This window comes from Oncorhynchus mykiss, chromosome 21, assembly GCF_013265735.2.
Source record: "Oncorhynchus mykiss isolate Arlee chromosome 21, USDA_OmykA_1.1, whole genome shotgun sequence".
Classification (NCBI taxonomy): domain Eukaryota; kingdom Metazoa; phylum Chordata; class Actinopteri; order Salmoniformes; family Salmonidae; genus Oncorhynchus; species Oncorhynchus mykiss.
The window spans coordinates 53,967,688-53,985,461 of record NC_048585.1 but is presented as its reverse complement, the minus strand read 5'-3'; the positions used below and the strand labels follow the sequence as shown (position 1 = coordinate 53,985,461).

The following is a 17,774-nucleotide window of genomic DNA, read 5'->3' as shown; positions in this document are numbered from 1 at the left end:
GGGAAACACTATGTTCCAAAGTATTCCCACACTTAAGAGATATGTGATCATATAGAAGGCAGTAAGGTCTGAAATTATTGTTTTAGTTAAATATTATATCCGTTTGGGCTTCATGAGGCCAATTTGCAGTCTACAAATTATTTGTAATTATGTTCCGACCCCTGACCATCCACTCAAGAAAAATAGGCCCGCGGCTGAATTTTGTTGATGATCCCTGGGCTACAGTCGTTGATAAATGTTGGCCTCTTCACAGTGAGGGTCCGTGACATTGACTGTAAAGGGTCCGTGGTTACAACTAGGGGGAGACGTTGTACTCCACAGTTTTCAAAATCAGGAAGCGCTCGATAGAAAAAGTATCGCACTCAAAGCGAAGTGTAGGCAGGCACAGATAATAGAAGGGACGCGTTCCTCTGCCCAAGCGTTGCTGACGTATGCCAAACCTTACAACGTCTGGATAGGTATTTTAACTTTAACTAACCACATCATATGTAATAGTCATCTGCTAGTCGATGACCCAGTCGATGATGTCAAACGCAACCATTGGTTAATTCATGTAACTTCTGCGCAGGGGAACGCGACCCAGAGTATCGACGTACTTGATAACCCGTGAACTCCGTGCCAAGAACAATTCCTGGATTCGGAAACTGACCAGGAAAAGTAAAAAGAAGATTTGCAGTTCATTTTTATTCTGTTATTTTGTTTTATCGTTTCGGAGGAGACAAGTATCACTTTGAAACGTTGGAGACTGAGGTTTAAAGTCCCGACCGAAAGAGACAGTCTTCCCTCTCCTCTGCACGCGTCGTTTGCCATGGCTTTGACAACCTGTACCAGATTTACCGACGAGTTTAATCTCTACGAAGAGCTGGGAAAGTAAGTATTTTCAATGTTTTTGTTATTTCTCTCCAATACATATCTGCATTGGATTATGTTTAGCTACTGGTGCTCTAAACGGGTGGTTATTCTTGATTACCTGTTACCTGTGTGTGGTGCACAGAAACCGTACCCGTTGTATTCAAACCGTACGTTTGGTCTTCAAAATGTATATTTCCTAACTTTTCTTTCCAAAACCGTCGTTGCGTTTGTTTTGATATCTTTACTGAATGTTTACGTAGTATTTCAATCGCTCTTGACATTTTCGTCTAACAAGTCACCGCCCTTTTAGTGGAACAACAACTGTATTGGGGCGGTAATTTCCTAGTGGTGAGCTGTCGTAAATGGTAGTGTCTAAATTTATGGAGAAATCCCTTGTTTTCCCAGCTGTGATGTCATTCCTTGCTCACAGCAAAATGAAATTGACATAAATGTGACTTATTGATCCACTGATTGCTATTGCCAAGCGGCCAGCGCACATGCCCATTCCGACATGGTTTCATTGGGTCTATTTATAACCATAAACAAAATAATAAATGCCATAGTTTTAGCAACAATGTAAACGCATCGATATGAGTGATGGGTTTTAAAGCATGGCAGAGCGAAAGGTTATCGCGTTAAATGTTTTTAAAAGCAGCGCTAACCCTGGGTGACTGAGAAGAATCCCTTGACATTACTGACTGTAGCTTGCCCTACTTTACCAGCAAAGCACGGGCGGCTTTGCGGGGTTGGGGACAATTAGGTCACTTGCACTTACGCGGTCTTCAGTGCTTTTTCCAGCGTGAGGTTGCATCTTCTAGCCTAGGCCTACTCTCCACAGTGGTCCACCGAGCATGGCCTCTCACAGCCATCTCCATCTGAGTTTCACTACTAAAACTTGAATTATTGTGTACACCACTGACGCAAATAAACGAAATATAGATGCATATTTTCAGTATATCCCTATTTCTTTGGAGTTTTATGCATCAGGTCAAATACATGGTTCGTTGGACAAAGCCTATGGGGAAAATAAAAGGCATTTTAGGATAAACACAGAAAATAAGATCTGTGGCAAACACAGGCTAAGGAGATTTTATACATTTTGTTCAATAATAATCTTCAAATAAAATTGTATTGGTCACATGCACATGGTTAACAGATGTTATTGCAACGCAGCAATATCTAACATGTAATCTAACAATTCCACAACAACTATCTAATACACACATCTAAAGGGATGGAATATGAATATATAGATGAGCAATGACAGAGCGGCATAGGCAAGATGGTATGAAATACAGTATATACATATGAGATGAATAATGCACGAAATGTAAACATTTTAAAGTGACTAGTGATCCATGTATTAAAGTGCCCAATGATTTCAAGTCTGTGTGTAGGCAGGGATGTGCTAGGGATGGCTATTTAACAGTCTGATGGCCTTGCGATAGAAGCTGTTTTTCAGCTTAAGGTCCCGGCTTTGATGCACCTGCACTGTCCTCGCCTTCTGGATGGTAGCGGGGTGAACAGGCAGTGGCTCGGTGGTTGTTGTCCTTGATGATCTTTTTATCCTTCCTGTGACATCGGGTGGTGTAGGTGTCCTGGAGGGCAGGTAGTTTGCCCCCGGTGATGCGTTGTGCAGACTGCACCACCCTCTGGAGAGCCCTGCGGTTGTGGGTGGTGCAGTAGCCATACCAGGCGGTCATACAGCCCGACAGGATGCTCTCAATTGTACATCTGTAAAAGTTTGAGGGTTTTAGGTGACAAGGCACATTTCTTCAGCCTCCTGAGGTTGAAGAGGCACTGTTGCGCCTTCTTAACCACACTGTTTGTGTGGATGGACCATTTCAGTTTGTCTGTGATGTGTACACTGGGGAACTTAACTTTCCACCTTCTCCACTGCTGTCCCGTCAATGTGGATAGGGGGGTGCTCCCTCTGCTGTTTCCTTAAGTCCTTGATCGTCTCCTTTTGTTGACGTTGAGTGAGAGGTTGTTTTCCTGACACCACACCGACTGCCCTCACCCTCACCTCGCCCTCACCCTGTAGGCTGTCTTGTTGTTGGTAATCAAGCCTACTACTGTTGTTGTCTGCAAACTTGATGATTTGAGTTGGAGGCGTGCATGGCCATGCAGTCATGGGGGAACAGGGAGTACAGGAGGGGTCTGCGCACACACCCTTGTGGGGCCCCAGCACGCCCAATTTTTCAGTTTTTGATTTGTTAAAAAAGTTTGAAATATCCAATAAATGTCGTTCCACTTCATGATTGTGTCCCACTTGTTGTTTCTTCACAAAAAAATACAGTTTTATATCTTTATGTTTGAAGCCTGAAATGTGGCAAAAGGTCGCACAGTTCAAGGGGGCCGAATACTTTCGCAAGGCACTGTAAGTGAGTGCCATGGGGCGATAGTCATTTAGTTCAGTTACCTTTGCCTTCTTGGGTAACGACACTTTTTGTGAATGTTGAAGAATTGATGTAATGATAAAAAGCACATAAAGACTTCATAATTCATAAAGGTCATGTTAACTAACTGATATTATCTCATAGAACAGAAAGTATGAGATCTCCTAAGCCTGTGTTAACCTCTGACCTTATTTTTGGCGTTTATTCCAAAACCCTATTCATTCCCTATTCATTAGGAATGGCTGAACAAACCTGACATGTCTTATTTCTGAGTGTTAGGACTACAAGCTAGCGCTTAACAGAGCTCGCTATCTTGCCATATATAGCTTGCAGTCCTAAAACCCGGAAATTATAAAATTCGCCACTGTTGTCTTACGAGCTCGAACCAGTCATGACTATTCAACAAAACAATACATAATACAAAGCAAATGTATTAGTTATGTGATTGTATAATTAGAAAAGGAGTTTTGAAGTTGAGGGTGCAGTATTTATGAAGTTTGGCAATGTGGACAAAAATTAGCATAGTTCAACTAGCCAGCAAATTTAGTCAGGGAAAACAAATCTGGGAGATGATATAGCTGGGTGCACATGAATCCAGAAAATGTATGGTGAAGTCCCTTCCAGACACGGTAGATTCCTCCTCACCACTCTATAGAGAAAGGAAAGGGTTTTTCGATGGAACAAAATGTATAACATCTCCAAAGCCTGTGTTTACCAGACCTTATTTTCGGCATTTGTTCAAAAACCTTCCAAAAACGAACCATGGGCGAAATTAGTGCCGACACAAAGACGCCATCACTATTGCTCTCCATGTCAGTTTGATCGTCTACTCATCACCGTCTTTGTGTGTCCTAAAGGGGAGCTTTCTCCATAGTGAAAAGATGTATGAGGATCTCCAGCGGACAGGAGTATGCTGCCAAAATCATCAACACTAAGAAGCTATCTGCTCGGGGTAGGTGTCTTTACCATGTCTTTACCATGTCTTGGCAGTTGTTGTTGAAAACGACTGAATACCCCAAAGCTCCCTGTCAAAAGTTTTTTAGTGAGAAACAAAAAGGGGATGGTTGTAAGTTTTTTTTTTTTTTTTTTTTTTTTTTTTTTTTTTTTTTACCTGCCGTTTTTCTTCGCATTACATGGTAATATGGCAATTACATTAGTATGCAGTTCACAGGAGGCTGCTGAGGGGAGGACGGCTCATAATAATGTCTGGAACGGAGTGAATGGTATCAAACACATAGAAACCATGGAAACCCCGTGTTTGATGTATTTGATACCATTCCGCTCCAGCCATTACCACATGCCCGTCCTCCCCAATTAAGGTGCCACCAACCTCCTGTGATGCAGTTGTAGAGAAGCACCCATTATCATCACATAATTGTCAGTAAATAGCAGATAAAATGACGTTACCCAGAGGAATGCTGAATGTGGTTCTGGTTTGTGTTGCAATGTTGAGCAGTCACATGTCTTAGTCTACCAGTCAATGACAGGAAAAATCTCCCCAACATTTCCTTGATTTTTGGACTTCAAGCACTTTTTAACCAAGTGACCTGCCCTCCAACTTCCCCACATTTCACTCCTGCTTACTTTTTTAGTGGACAATGTACAGTCGTAGCTGTATGAACATGAGTCATTTCTGTAATTGGATGTGGTAAGGCAAACCACGTCTGGGGAAGTCTCGCTCAGGGTTATGTCCAACTGTCTTTACAGTTCTTCTTTCATTTTATAGCATTAGTGCCCCTTGTGGTGAGGGATGAAAACACCAAGCAAGGTTATGACTCTCATACTGGTATCAGTTAACCTGCTTTGACTTCTGACATGAGTCACAGTGTAGTCTTCTGTGTCACAACCACAGCCACTATGGGGTAACTGAAGGGATAAGTAGTAAAAATAATGCATTCTTCAAGACCTTTGGGTCTATATCCTGGTGCTACTATACAAAGTCTTGCTTTTGTAGACTGGACTGCCTGTCCAGGAAGTAGCTTGTGTCTGTTTTTTTCCCCTTATTCTCTCTCCTTCTTTCTGAGGCAGCTGTGGGGAGCGGGTTGGGTTGGTGCGTGGGCCGGGGCTCCCGTTGTCTGTATGGCGCTGCTGATTATCCCTCCAGAAACCTTAATGGGCTGCTGACGGACAGACACACACACACACACACAGACAAGTAAGGACGAAGAGACAGGAGGGAGGGATGATTAGGACTAAATGACAGGAGGGAGGGATGATTAGGACTAAATGACGGGAGGGAGGGATGATTAGGACTAAATGACGGGAGGGAGGGATGATTAGGACTAAATGACGGGAGGGAGGGATGATTAGGACTAAATGACGGGAGGGAGGGATGATTAGGACTAAATGACGGGAGGGAGGGATGATTGGGGTTAGATGACGGGAGGGAGGGAGGGAGGGATGATTAGGACTAAAGGAAGGGATTGTAATTGTATCACAGACAGGAGCTAAGTCTAGAACAGAACATGAATAACTGGATAGAGAATATAGCTGGAGAGAGGAAGCTGTACCCAATTCCTTACACAATCCCCTTTATGGTACAGAGAGTAAAGAGAGATTAGATTGCTGAGGTGTTGAATAGAGGGTGGCCCAGAGAGGGTTGAGAAAGTGTATTGGTGTTTTTTTTCCATGATTGATCCCATTCTAGGATTGGCTTGACTGATTGGCTCCACTGAGCCACGCCCGGCCCCTACCCGAGAGAAGATGAAAGAGGCAAAAAGAGCGGGGAGATAGAGGGAGTGAAATAAATTGGAATGGGAGGAGAGATGGGTGAGGGGAAAGTGAGTTGATGTGCAAGAATTTGTGAAAGACAGAAATGGAATGAATTTAAGAGATAAAGCGAGTGGGGCGAGATGAGGAGGAGAGATAGGAAAGAATAGTGCTAGCAGAGAGATCTCTCCCTTCCTCAGCTGAAGGTGACCTTGGAGGAGGGAAACCCCAGGTCTGTGTGTCAGTCAGATACCAGGGGCAGGACTGGAGGAACATAGTAAGTAGAAAGGGGGATACCTAGTCAGTTGCTCAACTGAATGCATTCAACCGAAATGTGTCTTCTGCATTTCACCCAACCCCTTAAACTCACCTCATCCACTAGCAATGTGTAGCACCCACAATGCACAGCAAACATTTTTGTGCCTGGACGCTCACCACACGCTCAACCTCATATCATCTATCGAGGTGAGGAGTGATACAGGATTTTCCCAATTAGGAATGAGATTAATTATTAGGTGGCCATGATGGAATGGGGCCAGGTTGGGAATTTAGCTATGACACGGGGGGGGGGGGGGGGGGGGGGGGGGGGGGGGGGGGGGGTATTACATCCCAGCTGTGGGATGCAGGGTGATATACTTCTGCCAACCTGTAGATTGTTGTCAATTGGGTGATCTTTATCTATACCCCTATAGGGTGTTATTTAAGCCTTATCAAAGCACAGAGATGTAGACAGTGGATTGGTTTTTGATTCACTGCTCTGTATTGACTTAGTTAGATCATGTGTTAGCAAATCAGTCTGTCCCTATATGTGTGTGTGTTCCTTTCTCTGTGTCCACCACGAGCAGGGCACTGATCTAATAACAGCCGTCTTACTTTATGTTTGAGGGAAGGAGTTACAGTTCGGACATTCAAGGTTACTCTTTGCGCTGGGGATTCCCAAAGTGGGTCGTGTGACTTCTGATAGACGGGAGGCTAAATTCAGAGTCTCGTGCGATAGTGGGACTCCTTAGGGAATAGACCCTCCCTGGTAACCCACACTCCTTTTGGCTCGCCGTGTGGAGGTGTGTTGAAGGTGCAGACCTATCTCCTCACACACTTATGTCAATGCATGGGCTTTGGGAGTGTTTTTGACTTGTTGCACTTCTTCTTTGGTGACTTCCCCCTTCTATAAATTGGTTAGCATTTAGCATGTATAGGTTTTTGTGCCTCTTGCTTTGTGGTTAGATGAGGAAGGATGTGTTTTTGAAGCCAACTGAATGTCATAAAGTTGTGGCTATCCTACCAGGCTCTGTCAGGCTCATTGTCTGCTAATGAGAGGGGTGTAGACCCACACAGACATTATGGGTTAATTGGGGGCTCCCAAGGGGCGCAGCGGTCTAAGGCACTGCGTCTGCGCTAGAGGTGTCACTACAGACCTTGGTTCGATTCCAGGCTGTACCACAACCGGCCGTGATTGGGAGTCCCATAGGGCTGCGCACAATTGGCCCAGCGTCGGGTTAAGGACAGACTGAGAACCCCCTCTCCACACGCGCACCACCATAAATAAAAGTCACCCTGGCCTGACCAATATGGCTGACCTTGGTGTCTGGGAATGTTCACACCAGCATGAATACAGATGACTCAATCACCCCAAAGCTCTGTCTAATATGGGGATCTGGGGCACTCACTGTGCTGTAATGTTCCCCAAGGTGTGAGGGATTTTTTTTCTCTCACTCCGTTCCATGTATACCTCCTGTGAGGTATTTAAGTATCTCTCTTTTTCTCCATCTCTCTCGCTCTCTTCTTCTTCTCTCCTCTTCTGCTCACACTCACGGACGGACGGGGGGGGGGGGGGTTTGAACAGTGTTTCGTGTTTTTAGTTTTATTTCCTGTAAATCTGTATTTGTGTAAGAGCAAAGCCCTCAGTCCATTTAGCCCTCATCTTGCGGAATAGTGTGTGTCTGAAGTTCAATGCTTTACATGACAGAGCCAATCAGCACACTGGATATTTTACTAAGCTGGAGCATTCCCCGAGCAGTTCTAGAACACCAGAGGAATGAAAAGATGTAACGATTGGTATGGCGTTAGGAGTACGTGTGTGTATTGGCAGTCGTCGTCGTCCCCCGTCGTCCCCCCCCCGACTGAGCGTTTCACGGGCAGGCTAAAAATATCTCATTTAAACAACAGAAACCGAGGGAGGGAGGGAGGGAGAGGAGGAAGAGCTGGATCGAGGGAGATGGTGTCTGTCAGTGATGAACTATCAGAATGAGCTAAATATTCATAGATCCTTAGCAAAGCTATTTTTATATTTGGCTGCACAATGTTCAATTAATGACCAAATCAATCAATCAATCAATCAAATATATTTATTTGTAGCTTGAATTGGGTCGCATCGACGAATCACTAAATATAGTCCAGGTTCTTGTTATTTTCATTCCATTTCTGCCAAACGGTGACAAGAACAGTTGTGGGGGAAGAGACCAGAACAGCATGAACGATACATGACGACAGGAAGTCACACTCACTACGCCTTGGCCACATGTGCATCAGAACATGTTATTAGCCGGCGTGTCGAAGGGAAATTGCTAAAACAAACATAAGAATCTCTATTGCACTCCACACTGCCCTTTCACACCAGGACAAAAGGAACACCTATGTGAGAATGCTATTCATTGACTACAGCTCAGCGTTCAACAGCATAGTGCCCTCAAATCTCATCATTAAGCTAAGGATCCTGGGACTAAACACATCCCTCTGCAACTGGATCCTAGACTTCCTGACGGGCCGCCCCCAGGTGGTAAGGGTAGGTAACAACACATCCGCCATGCTGATCCTCAACATGGGGTCCCCTCAGGGGTGCGTACTCAGTCCCCTCCTGTACTCCCTGTTCACTCATGATTACACAGCCAGACACAACTCCAATACCATCATTAAGTTTGCTGATGACACAACAGTTGTCGGACTGATCACTGACAACGATGAGACAGCCTATAGGGAGGAGATCAGAGACCTGGCTGTGTGGTGCCAGGACAACAACCTCTCCCTCAACGTGATCAAGACAAAGGAGATGATTGTGGACTACAGGAAAAGGAGGACCGAGCATGCCCCCATTCTCATTGACGGGGTTGTAGTGGAGCAGGTTGAGAGCTTCAAGTTCCTTGGCGTCCACATCACCAACAAACTAACATGGTCCAAGCACACCAAGACAGTCGTGAAGAGGGCACGACAACCTATTTCCCCCCCAGGATACTGAAAAGATTTGTCATGGGTCCTCAGATCCTCAAGGTTCTACAGCTGCACCATCGAGAGCATCCTGACAGGTTGCATCACTACCTGGTATGGCAACTGCTTGGCCTCCAACTGCAAGGCACTACAGAGGCTAGTGCGTACAGCCCAGTACATCATTGGGGCCAAGCTTCCTGCCATCCAGGACCTCTAAACCAGGCTGTGTCAGAGGAAGGCCCTAAAAATTGTCAAAGACTCCAGCCACCCTCGTCATAGACTGTTCTCTCTGCTACTGCATGGCAAGTGCTACCGGAGAACCAAGTCTAGGTCCAACAGGCTTCTAAACAGCTTCTACCCCCAAGCCATAAGATTCCTGAACAGCTAATCAAATAGCTACCCAGACTATTTGTGCAACCCCCCCCCGCCCCCTCTCACGCTGCTACTACCCTCTGTTATTATCTATGCATAGCCACTTTAACAACCCTATCTGCATGTACATAATTATCTCAATTACCTCGACACCAGTTCCATCGCACATTGACTCTGTACTGGTCTCCCTGTATATAGCCCTACTATTTGTTATTCACTGCTGCTCTTTAATTATTTGTTATTCTTATTTCTTTTTTGTATTTTCTGAAAACTGCATTGTTGGTTAATGGCTTGTAAGTAAGCATTTCACTCAGGTCTTACACCTGTTTTTATTTGACCCATTTGAAAATCCCAGAGATGGAATCTGGTCTCACCACTGGGCTGGCGTCTCTAGGAAGGGTTTCAACCGCAGTCTCCTGTGCTTTCAGGAAATACCATATGCATCTGTCTTTGTTTGTCATGAAATCCATATGTTTTGTCTTAAATATATATATATATTTTTTGAAGTCATTTAGATAAAACCATGAAATGCTTTGTTTGTCGCCAAGGGGATGGATAAGTTATCGATCGCTTGAATCTAAAGAGGGAACCGTCATCAATATGAATTAGTTACAGTGTCTCTTCTCCTTGTGAATGACAACCGTGATGGATTATACACCACTCAATACACACACAAGCGCTTGTTTCCCAGCCCTAAACACAACAGTCTATCAGATATACTCTATCCCATCACCGCTAATACTAAAACAAACTGACTGATCATGTGTCAGGGCAAGCGAGGGATTTAAAAAAACAAAACAGTTCTGCTCTTTTCTCTCCTTTGCCTGTTTCCAAGCTCATTTTCCAGTTGACTAAAACAGCCCTGTTTGCGTCAAAATGTTCTGTGTGTGCTCGGTTTATTTTCAGACCTGACGTGAACTCCCCCAGGAGCGGTAGCTAGCTCTGCCAACGTTTCACTATAGCATAGCCAGGTGTAGCAGCACTCATATAATATACAGAAAAAACCAGCTGAAAATCAAAGTTGATTCAGAAGGGACTTGGGAGGAGGGATTTTCAGTTCATGAATGAATGCAAAATAATTCAGCTCGTACCATGTGTAAGATGTTTTGATTTGCATTTGTGCAAACACACACCAATACGAACACACACACACACACACACAAACGCTGTATCACATTGAACCGAACCCCAGATCCAATCTATGTAAGCAAAGCCTGTCGTCCCTGATGAATCTGTGTCTATTTCCATAAATGTGAGCTTTCCCCGGGGCTTCAGTCTAAATCCTCATTTAGGCAAGTAGGCCAGTAGGCTCAGTGGGGAGTCAGGGGGGACGGGGGCTCCCTTAATTAGAGCCTCTTTGTCTGGGAGAGGGACAGAGGGGCCACTCCACAGGAGCCCAGAGGTGCGCTCCCACTCTTAATGAACGATGGCACCCTTCACCGGGCCTTCTATGGTTATGTGTCTGTCTTTCTCTCTGATATCTAACGGAATGGAAACTTTAGAGGAATCATTCTTTTTTTCATTACCTTGACCTCTGACCCTTGGTGTCTTTTGCTGTCCTTAGGACTGCTGGGAGAGAGGTTATATGTAAATGTCTTCTGTGTTGAGGTGAGCGCCAGGAACTACCTGTAGAAACGCACCGCAGTAATGAGACTCGTATAGATGTATGATATACACTGCGAATATCCCCTCTCGACACCAGTCATCCTCTCAATCGCCATGTCATTCTTCCACAGCGTGCTACACAGTCTTGCAAGTGTCAGGTGCTTTAGTCTAGCTTATGTTCCAAGCCGAGTCTGTCCTACACGCTCCCTAATACAAGCAGAACATATCTGTTCTCTTTCACTCCTCCCCCACCTTAGAATACACTACCTTCCTCATCTGAATGAATGTATTCATAGGACTGTTATTCTAGCTGTCTCTGGTGAGGTGGAAGGAGTTAACCCCAGCAGCACTGGGTTTGTCCCTGACCATGCATTTTTATTCCACACATACGTGTCTGTGTGCAGAGGGCACATGGCCAGGCAGTCAGTGACCCCCTCAGATGGCGTAGTTAACCTCTGAGATACATGGGACCCACCTCGCCAACAGCAAGTGAAAGTGCAGAGCGCCAAATTCAAAACAACTAACATCTCACAATTAAAGTTCCTCAAGCATACAAGTATCTTACACCATTTTAAAGATACAATTCTCATTAATCCAGCCACAGTGTCTGATTTAAAAAATGCTTTACAGCGAAAGCACCACAAACGATTGTTAGGTCACCACCAAGTCTCAGAAAAATCCAGCCATTTTTCCAGCCAAGAGAGGAGTCACAAAAAGCACAAATAGAGAGAATTAATCACTAACCTTTGATCCTCATCAGATGACACTTCATGTTACACAATGCATGTATGTTTTGTTCGCTAAAGTGCAAATTTATATAAAAAAATCTCATTGAACATTGGCGCGTTACGTTCAGTAGTTCTAAAACATGCATTGATTTTGCAGAGAGCCACATCAAGTTACAGAAATACTCAACATAAATGTTGATGAGAATACAAGTATTACACATGGAATTAGAGGGATACTTCTCCTTAATGCAACCGCTGTATCAGATTTTTTGTTTTACTTTACGGAAAAAGCAAACCATGCAATAATCTGAGTACAGCGTTCAGACAACAAAGCAGCCAAAAAGATATCCGCCATATTTGGTAGTCAACATTAGTCAGAAATAGCGTTATAAATATTCACTTACCTTTGATCTTCTTCAGAATGCACTCCCAGGAATCCCAGTTCCACCATAAATGTTTGATTTGTTCAATAATGTCCATTAGTTATGTCCAAATATCTTCTTTTGTTAGGGCGTTTGGTAAACAAATCCAAAAGCGCGTTCAGGTTGCGCAGAACGTCGGACGAAAAGTTCAATAAGTTCTGTTACAGTCCATAGAAACTTGTCAAACTAAGTATAGAATCAATCTTTAGGATGTTTTTAACATAATTGTTCAATAATGTTCCAACCGGAGAATTCCTTTGTCTGTAGAAAAGCAATGGAACGAGAGCTAACTCGCGTCAAAAGCCCCCCAAAAAAGCCCACCTCGCGTCAAAAGCCCAGACCACTTACTCAAACAGCTCTCATGAGCCCCTCTATAGTAGAATCCTCAAACCAGTTTCTAAAGACGGTTGACATCTAGTGGAAGCATTAGGAAGGGCAACATAACCAATATCCCACTGTATCTACAATAGGGGCTGAGTTAAAAAAAAACAACAAAAAAAACTACAATCCTCAGATTTCCCACATCCTGGTTGGATTTTTCTCAGGTTGTCGCCTGCCGTATGAGTTCTGTTATACTCACAGACATCATTCAAAACCAGCCTGACAATGAGCTATCCTCAACAAGGTTGGACAGTGAAGATGAGGCCTCAGAGTCTTGTGTTCAAGAGGTTGACATTGAGGAGGTCCAGGGAGAAGACATGGAAGGAAGCCTGAGAGGAAGACAACCAAAGCGTTAGTTTCTAGACTACCATTTTACAGATGTATGTTGAAAAGATTTTTGAAAGATGCGATGGATCATTGGGATCATTCAATGTTCCCTTTCTTTTGTTGTTCAGTGAAATCATCCCATGTGAAGAGTCAACTCATTTACTTAAAGTTTAATTCGTAACTAAATCATTTTTTTATTTCTATTGGAAGGATTTAATCATTTGCAATTATGTCTACTTATGATAAGATAAAATGTTTGTTTCTGTCTCCATATGATATGGTAAATATATCCAATGCAAAAAAGACATCTACATTTAAATGGTATTAATATTCATTTGCATATATTTATTTTAATTCCCACGGAAAGTTTCCACCTCCTGAATATTCCCCAAAATGTGCAACCCTAACTATAGACTGCGGAGGAGCGATGGGGAACCTGTAGATATGTTTAGTAGAATGAGTGTGTGTTTCCTCAAATGTTGCTTACATAACCTACATCTGATATCATACTGTACTCAAAGCTGTGATTGTCATCACCGCCTCTTATGCTACATTACTGCTCTACATTACCCCAACATTTTTTTTGTATCTCTCATATGACGTCTCTTCTGTTCATCAGCCACATTGTCACGCCAGAGCTTTAATGTGCCGAGAATCAGTTCCTCTCATACAAACTTCAGGGTCAATGTTCAGGCACCACTCCATCAGTAATGACCCGGATGTGGTAGACCAGCCACCTCCATTTAAATTTTTATTTATTTATTTATTTGACCTTTATTTAACTAGGCAAGTCAGTTAAGAACAAATTCTTATTTTCAATGATGGCCTAGGAACAGTGGGTTAGCTGCCTGTTCAGGGGCAGAATGACAGATTTGTACCTTGTCATCTCGGGGGTTTAAACTTGCAACCTTCCGGTTACTAGTCCAACGCTCTAACCACTAGGCTAGCCTGCTGCCCCTCATGCGCTCCCCTGGTAATTAACCGTTCACACTGAGGCTAATTAAGGGTGTTTTTAACGATGCGTGATTCACCTCGATAGTCCACAGACATAATGTAGCTGTAAAAGCTATTCTTCGAGCGACAGAACAGTTTGTGACCCATTGCTACTGTATGCGACCCAGCCAATGCAGTGTCAGGGAAATTGAGAGCAGGCTTGATGCTGGTGATGGCTTGTTCTCTCTCTCCATCTTGACTAGTTGTCTGACTAGAGGAGCTCTCCCTCCCTCCATCTTAACTGGGTGCCTGACTAGAGGAGCTCTCTCTCTCTCCATCTTGACTAGGTGTGAGACTAGAGGAGTAAAGTACCGTCATTCTGTCACCAAACCGAGATGAGACGTTTGTTAGGATCTGTGTATTAGCAAGTTATTCTCACGCTGTTCCCTGTGAGGTCAAGCCACCCAGTCGATTGTGTTAGGGCGAACAAACGCACACGCCCAAACACACGGGCTCCCGAGTGGCGCAGCGGTCTAAGGGACTGCATCTCAGTGCAAGAGGCGTCACTATAGTACCTGTATCACAGCTGGCTGTGATTGGGAGTCCATAGGGCGGTGCACAATTGGCCCAGCATCGTCCGGAGTAGGCCGTCATTGTAAATAAGAATTTGTTCTTATTGACTTTAACTGACTTGCCCAGTTAAATAAATAAAGTCAACCCTCTGGTATTTATTTTTTATCTTGCCGTAGTGTAAATCTCCTCACCTGTACTGTTGGACCACTGTCCTCCTCACATTCCTGCTCCATGAGTCAAGGCCGCCAATCATTATAGGCTCTCCACCAGGTACTCTCTGGTGGCTATGGTTAGCCACTTGTGGTTACCTTAGCCTTAACCACTGCTATCTGCTCTTGCCGTGAGCAACTGCTCCACCAACCTTGACCACTTCCCAATGCTGTTCAAAGCCTAATCTAAGGCTGCGTTTACACAGGCAGCCCAATTCTGATCTTTTGACACTATTTGGTCTTTTGACCGATCAGATCCTTTGCCCATAATTGGGCAGAATATCAGAGTTGGGCTGCCTGTGTAAACGCAGCCTGAGTAATGTGCTGTATTCAGACATTCTCAGATTGATATATTTAGAAATGGTGTAAACACACACCACAGCTGGAATGCATGCTCTCTTGGGAATTTTAGATCGCTTTAGTTTGTTTACCTTTTAGACGACATGTCCTGCCAAGTTCAGTCCGAAAGCTGTTGAGGTCAGCGTTGCTTACAATGTCCCCATCGGCTTTCTAGTGATGAATTCTGGGTCCTGACTCCTAAACCTGAAATAAGGTTAATTATCAGGTATCCTATTGAAATATTGAGTCATGGTTTAGAGGGTTTAGACCAGAAGTTAATGGTTATCTGTAGGAGGAAGGTATATGGTGGAGGCAATTAAGCTTGGAATGTACTGAGTGTAGGAAAAACGATCACATGTGACGGGCATTGATAAGGGGAGTCATGGATTAGTGATGAAGGGGGTCGAGGTCAGGTCACGTTAAGGGAGAAGGAACAGTTTATTGCCCGTCTCGTTTCCTGCCTAGCAATGAATATACAAAGTTTAGCGAGAAGGAGGAGACTCGACCCAAAGTGGGGTACATATACCACCACCGTTGTAAATATGTTTTTGTCGGTTCAGCTCCTTTGGGAAGAATAAACTTGGTTTTAAGCTTTCATAGTGTCTGAAGTCTTACTGTAATAAGTAGAACCTAGAGTCTCGCCTGGATGTTGAGCATTGAGAAATGGACCTACGGTATATTTGATAACGATATACAACTTGCCTGTTTGGCTTCCATGTGTTTATCACTTAAAAACCACACTTGTTAAATGTAAATGCAGTTTCTGGCTTCTTAAAAACGGTCTCCTCCCTCATTTAGTTGCTGGCTCTCTGTTAGGGAACTTTCTTTTTTTTTTTTTCTTGTATTTTTCCCTGAGCTAATTACTGTGTGATGACTGGGGGAGATTTCAAGGAACAGATGGCTGCTAGCTGGTCGAGCTAAACTCTCAGGCCATGTGGAGAAACTGAACTCACTCATCCCAGGATTCCAGAACATCTAGAAGCCAGCTAGCGATTTCTGTTTTCCAGTAGGTTTCCTAAAAAGGAATACCAATGTTGTAGCATGCTTATGACAACGAGATGTAGGTCACTTGAATTAGCCTTTGAAAAAGGTCTCCTTGGTGTAACTGCCAACCTCTAACCTACTTAGATTTCTTAGATTTTATTGCAGAAGAAGCTGTTTGGTTATTTTCAGGAGATTTTCTATAGAGGTCTATTTTATTTCTAAGCTATTGTTTTCTGTACTCTACTTTTGAGCCTCCTGGCAAAGAATCTCACCATGTGACCACTAGCGTCTTCCTCAGATGCCGTGCCACCACCAGTCAACACGATGGGCCACTGCACCTGCCGCGTCTCGCACCATCCTACTGGAATGATCGATTTAGTCCTGAGAGGAGAAAAAAACCGAGGTCCTTTTGAGGGAAGTGCTATGTTCGCTGTAGCCCCACCGTCTCCCATTTCCTGAGAATGAGGGTTCTATCCTGTATGCAAATTCTCTGTGTGGTCAGAGATGAGCCTGAATGCTAGCTACGACTATGCATTTTAAAAGTACGGTGCCAACAATTTAACAAAATGAATATAGGGGAAACACTGGTACCATATGACTCACTGTAACACTGTTTGGACTTTTCAGATTATGGAGGAAAAGTTTCTCATTAGACTCATTAGTTTTTGCAATTATGCAGATCACATTCATAAGCAATTTGAGATAATTGTTGTGATGCACACTGCTGTTGAGATGAACCACCTCCGGTTAAAGGTGACTCAGTTCTACGATGTCAATGGGAGAGAGAGAGAGAGAGAGAGAGTGTGTACACACACGTTAATGTACTGCCTATTGGTATTCATATCACTTTTGATTAGCTTGTTCTGGCATGTCCTATATGCAAATGTGCCTATGTAGGTGACACACTCAGTCAAATGAAAGGGAAACCGTTTTGAATTTTGAAACTCGTTCACAACGACAAGTTGAGACGAATTAATCAAAGGATATAGTGTGCATATGATCCCTGTGTGAAGGTCTCTCTCACATTGTCCTAATGATAACAATAACCCATTACAATCCCAGACGAGTGTGTGTGTTCCTCTACCCCTCGCCAACATTGCTTTGTGGCTCTGCTTTAGCAATGAGTCACCCACTTCTTCTACAGACATATAGCAGACTGAGACGTATTGCCTTCTACTGCATTGTCTTATCACTGTGTTTGGAGTTTGTTTCCGAGGCCAGACGTTCCAATCTAGACGCTCATTACTACGAATCTAGTTATCTCTTCGAGGAAGCAAAATATGATTTTGTGTCTGAAGAGTCTGCATTAAATACGTATGTGGGTAATAGGGATGGGCATTTTTCCTTTGACTGTTGGAGTACTCACATGACTTATTTTCAGAGGACTCCAATGGGAAAAATGTAACATTTTAGAATAAGGGCCACCCTAGAAAAAAATGTGCACCTTTTATCTAATACTGAACAAAACTATTAAGGCAACATGAAACAATTTCAATGATTTTACTGAGTTAGTTCATATAAGGAAGTCAGTCAATTAAATTTGAGGCCCTAATCTATGGATTAGGATTGAGCGCAGCTATGGGTGGGCCTGGGAGGGCATAGGCCAACCCACGTGGGAGCCAGACCCACCCTGGGTAGCCAGGCCCAGCCAATCAGAATGAGTTTTTCCCCACAAAAGTGCTTTATTACAGACCGAAATTCTCTTCCGTTTCATCCGCTGTCCTGGTTGGCTGGTCTCCG

At 43.8% G+C, this 17,774-nt stretch overlaps 1 protein-coding gene across 15 annotated transcripts in view; it reads left to right on the top strand.

Moving 5' to 3' along the window:
- Positions 1-282: 282 nt before the first annotated feature.
- The window catches only part of LOC110500890 (calcium/calmodulin-dependent protein kinase type II delta 1 chain), a 93,697-nt gene continuing 76,205 nt past the window's right edge, over positions 283-17,774 (top strand). For 6 of the 15 annotated variants that reach the window (XM_036958208.1, XM_036958206.1, XM_036958203.1 and 3 more), the window contains exons 1-2: positions 286-870; positions 4,109-4,203. In XM_036958208.1, the coding sequence (XP_036814103.1) occupies positions 809-870; positions 4,109-4,203 (157 nt within the window). In that variant the 5' untranslated portion in view covers positions 286-808. Of the gene's footprint in view, positions 871-4,108; positions 4,204-17,774 lie in introns of all 15 variants that reach the window. The other 9 variants (XM_036958204.1, XM_036958202.1, XM_036958197.1 and 6 more) reach the window with 6 other exon arrangements.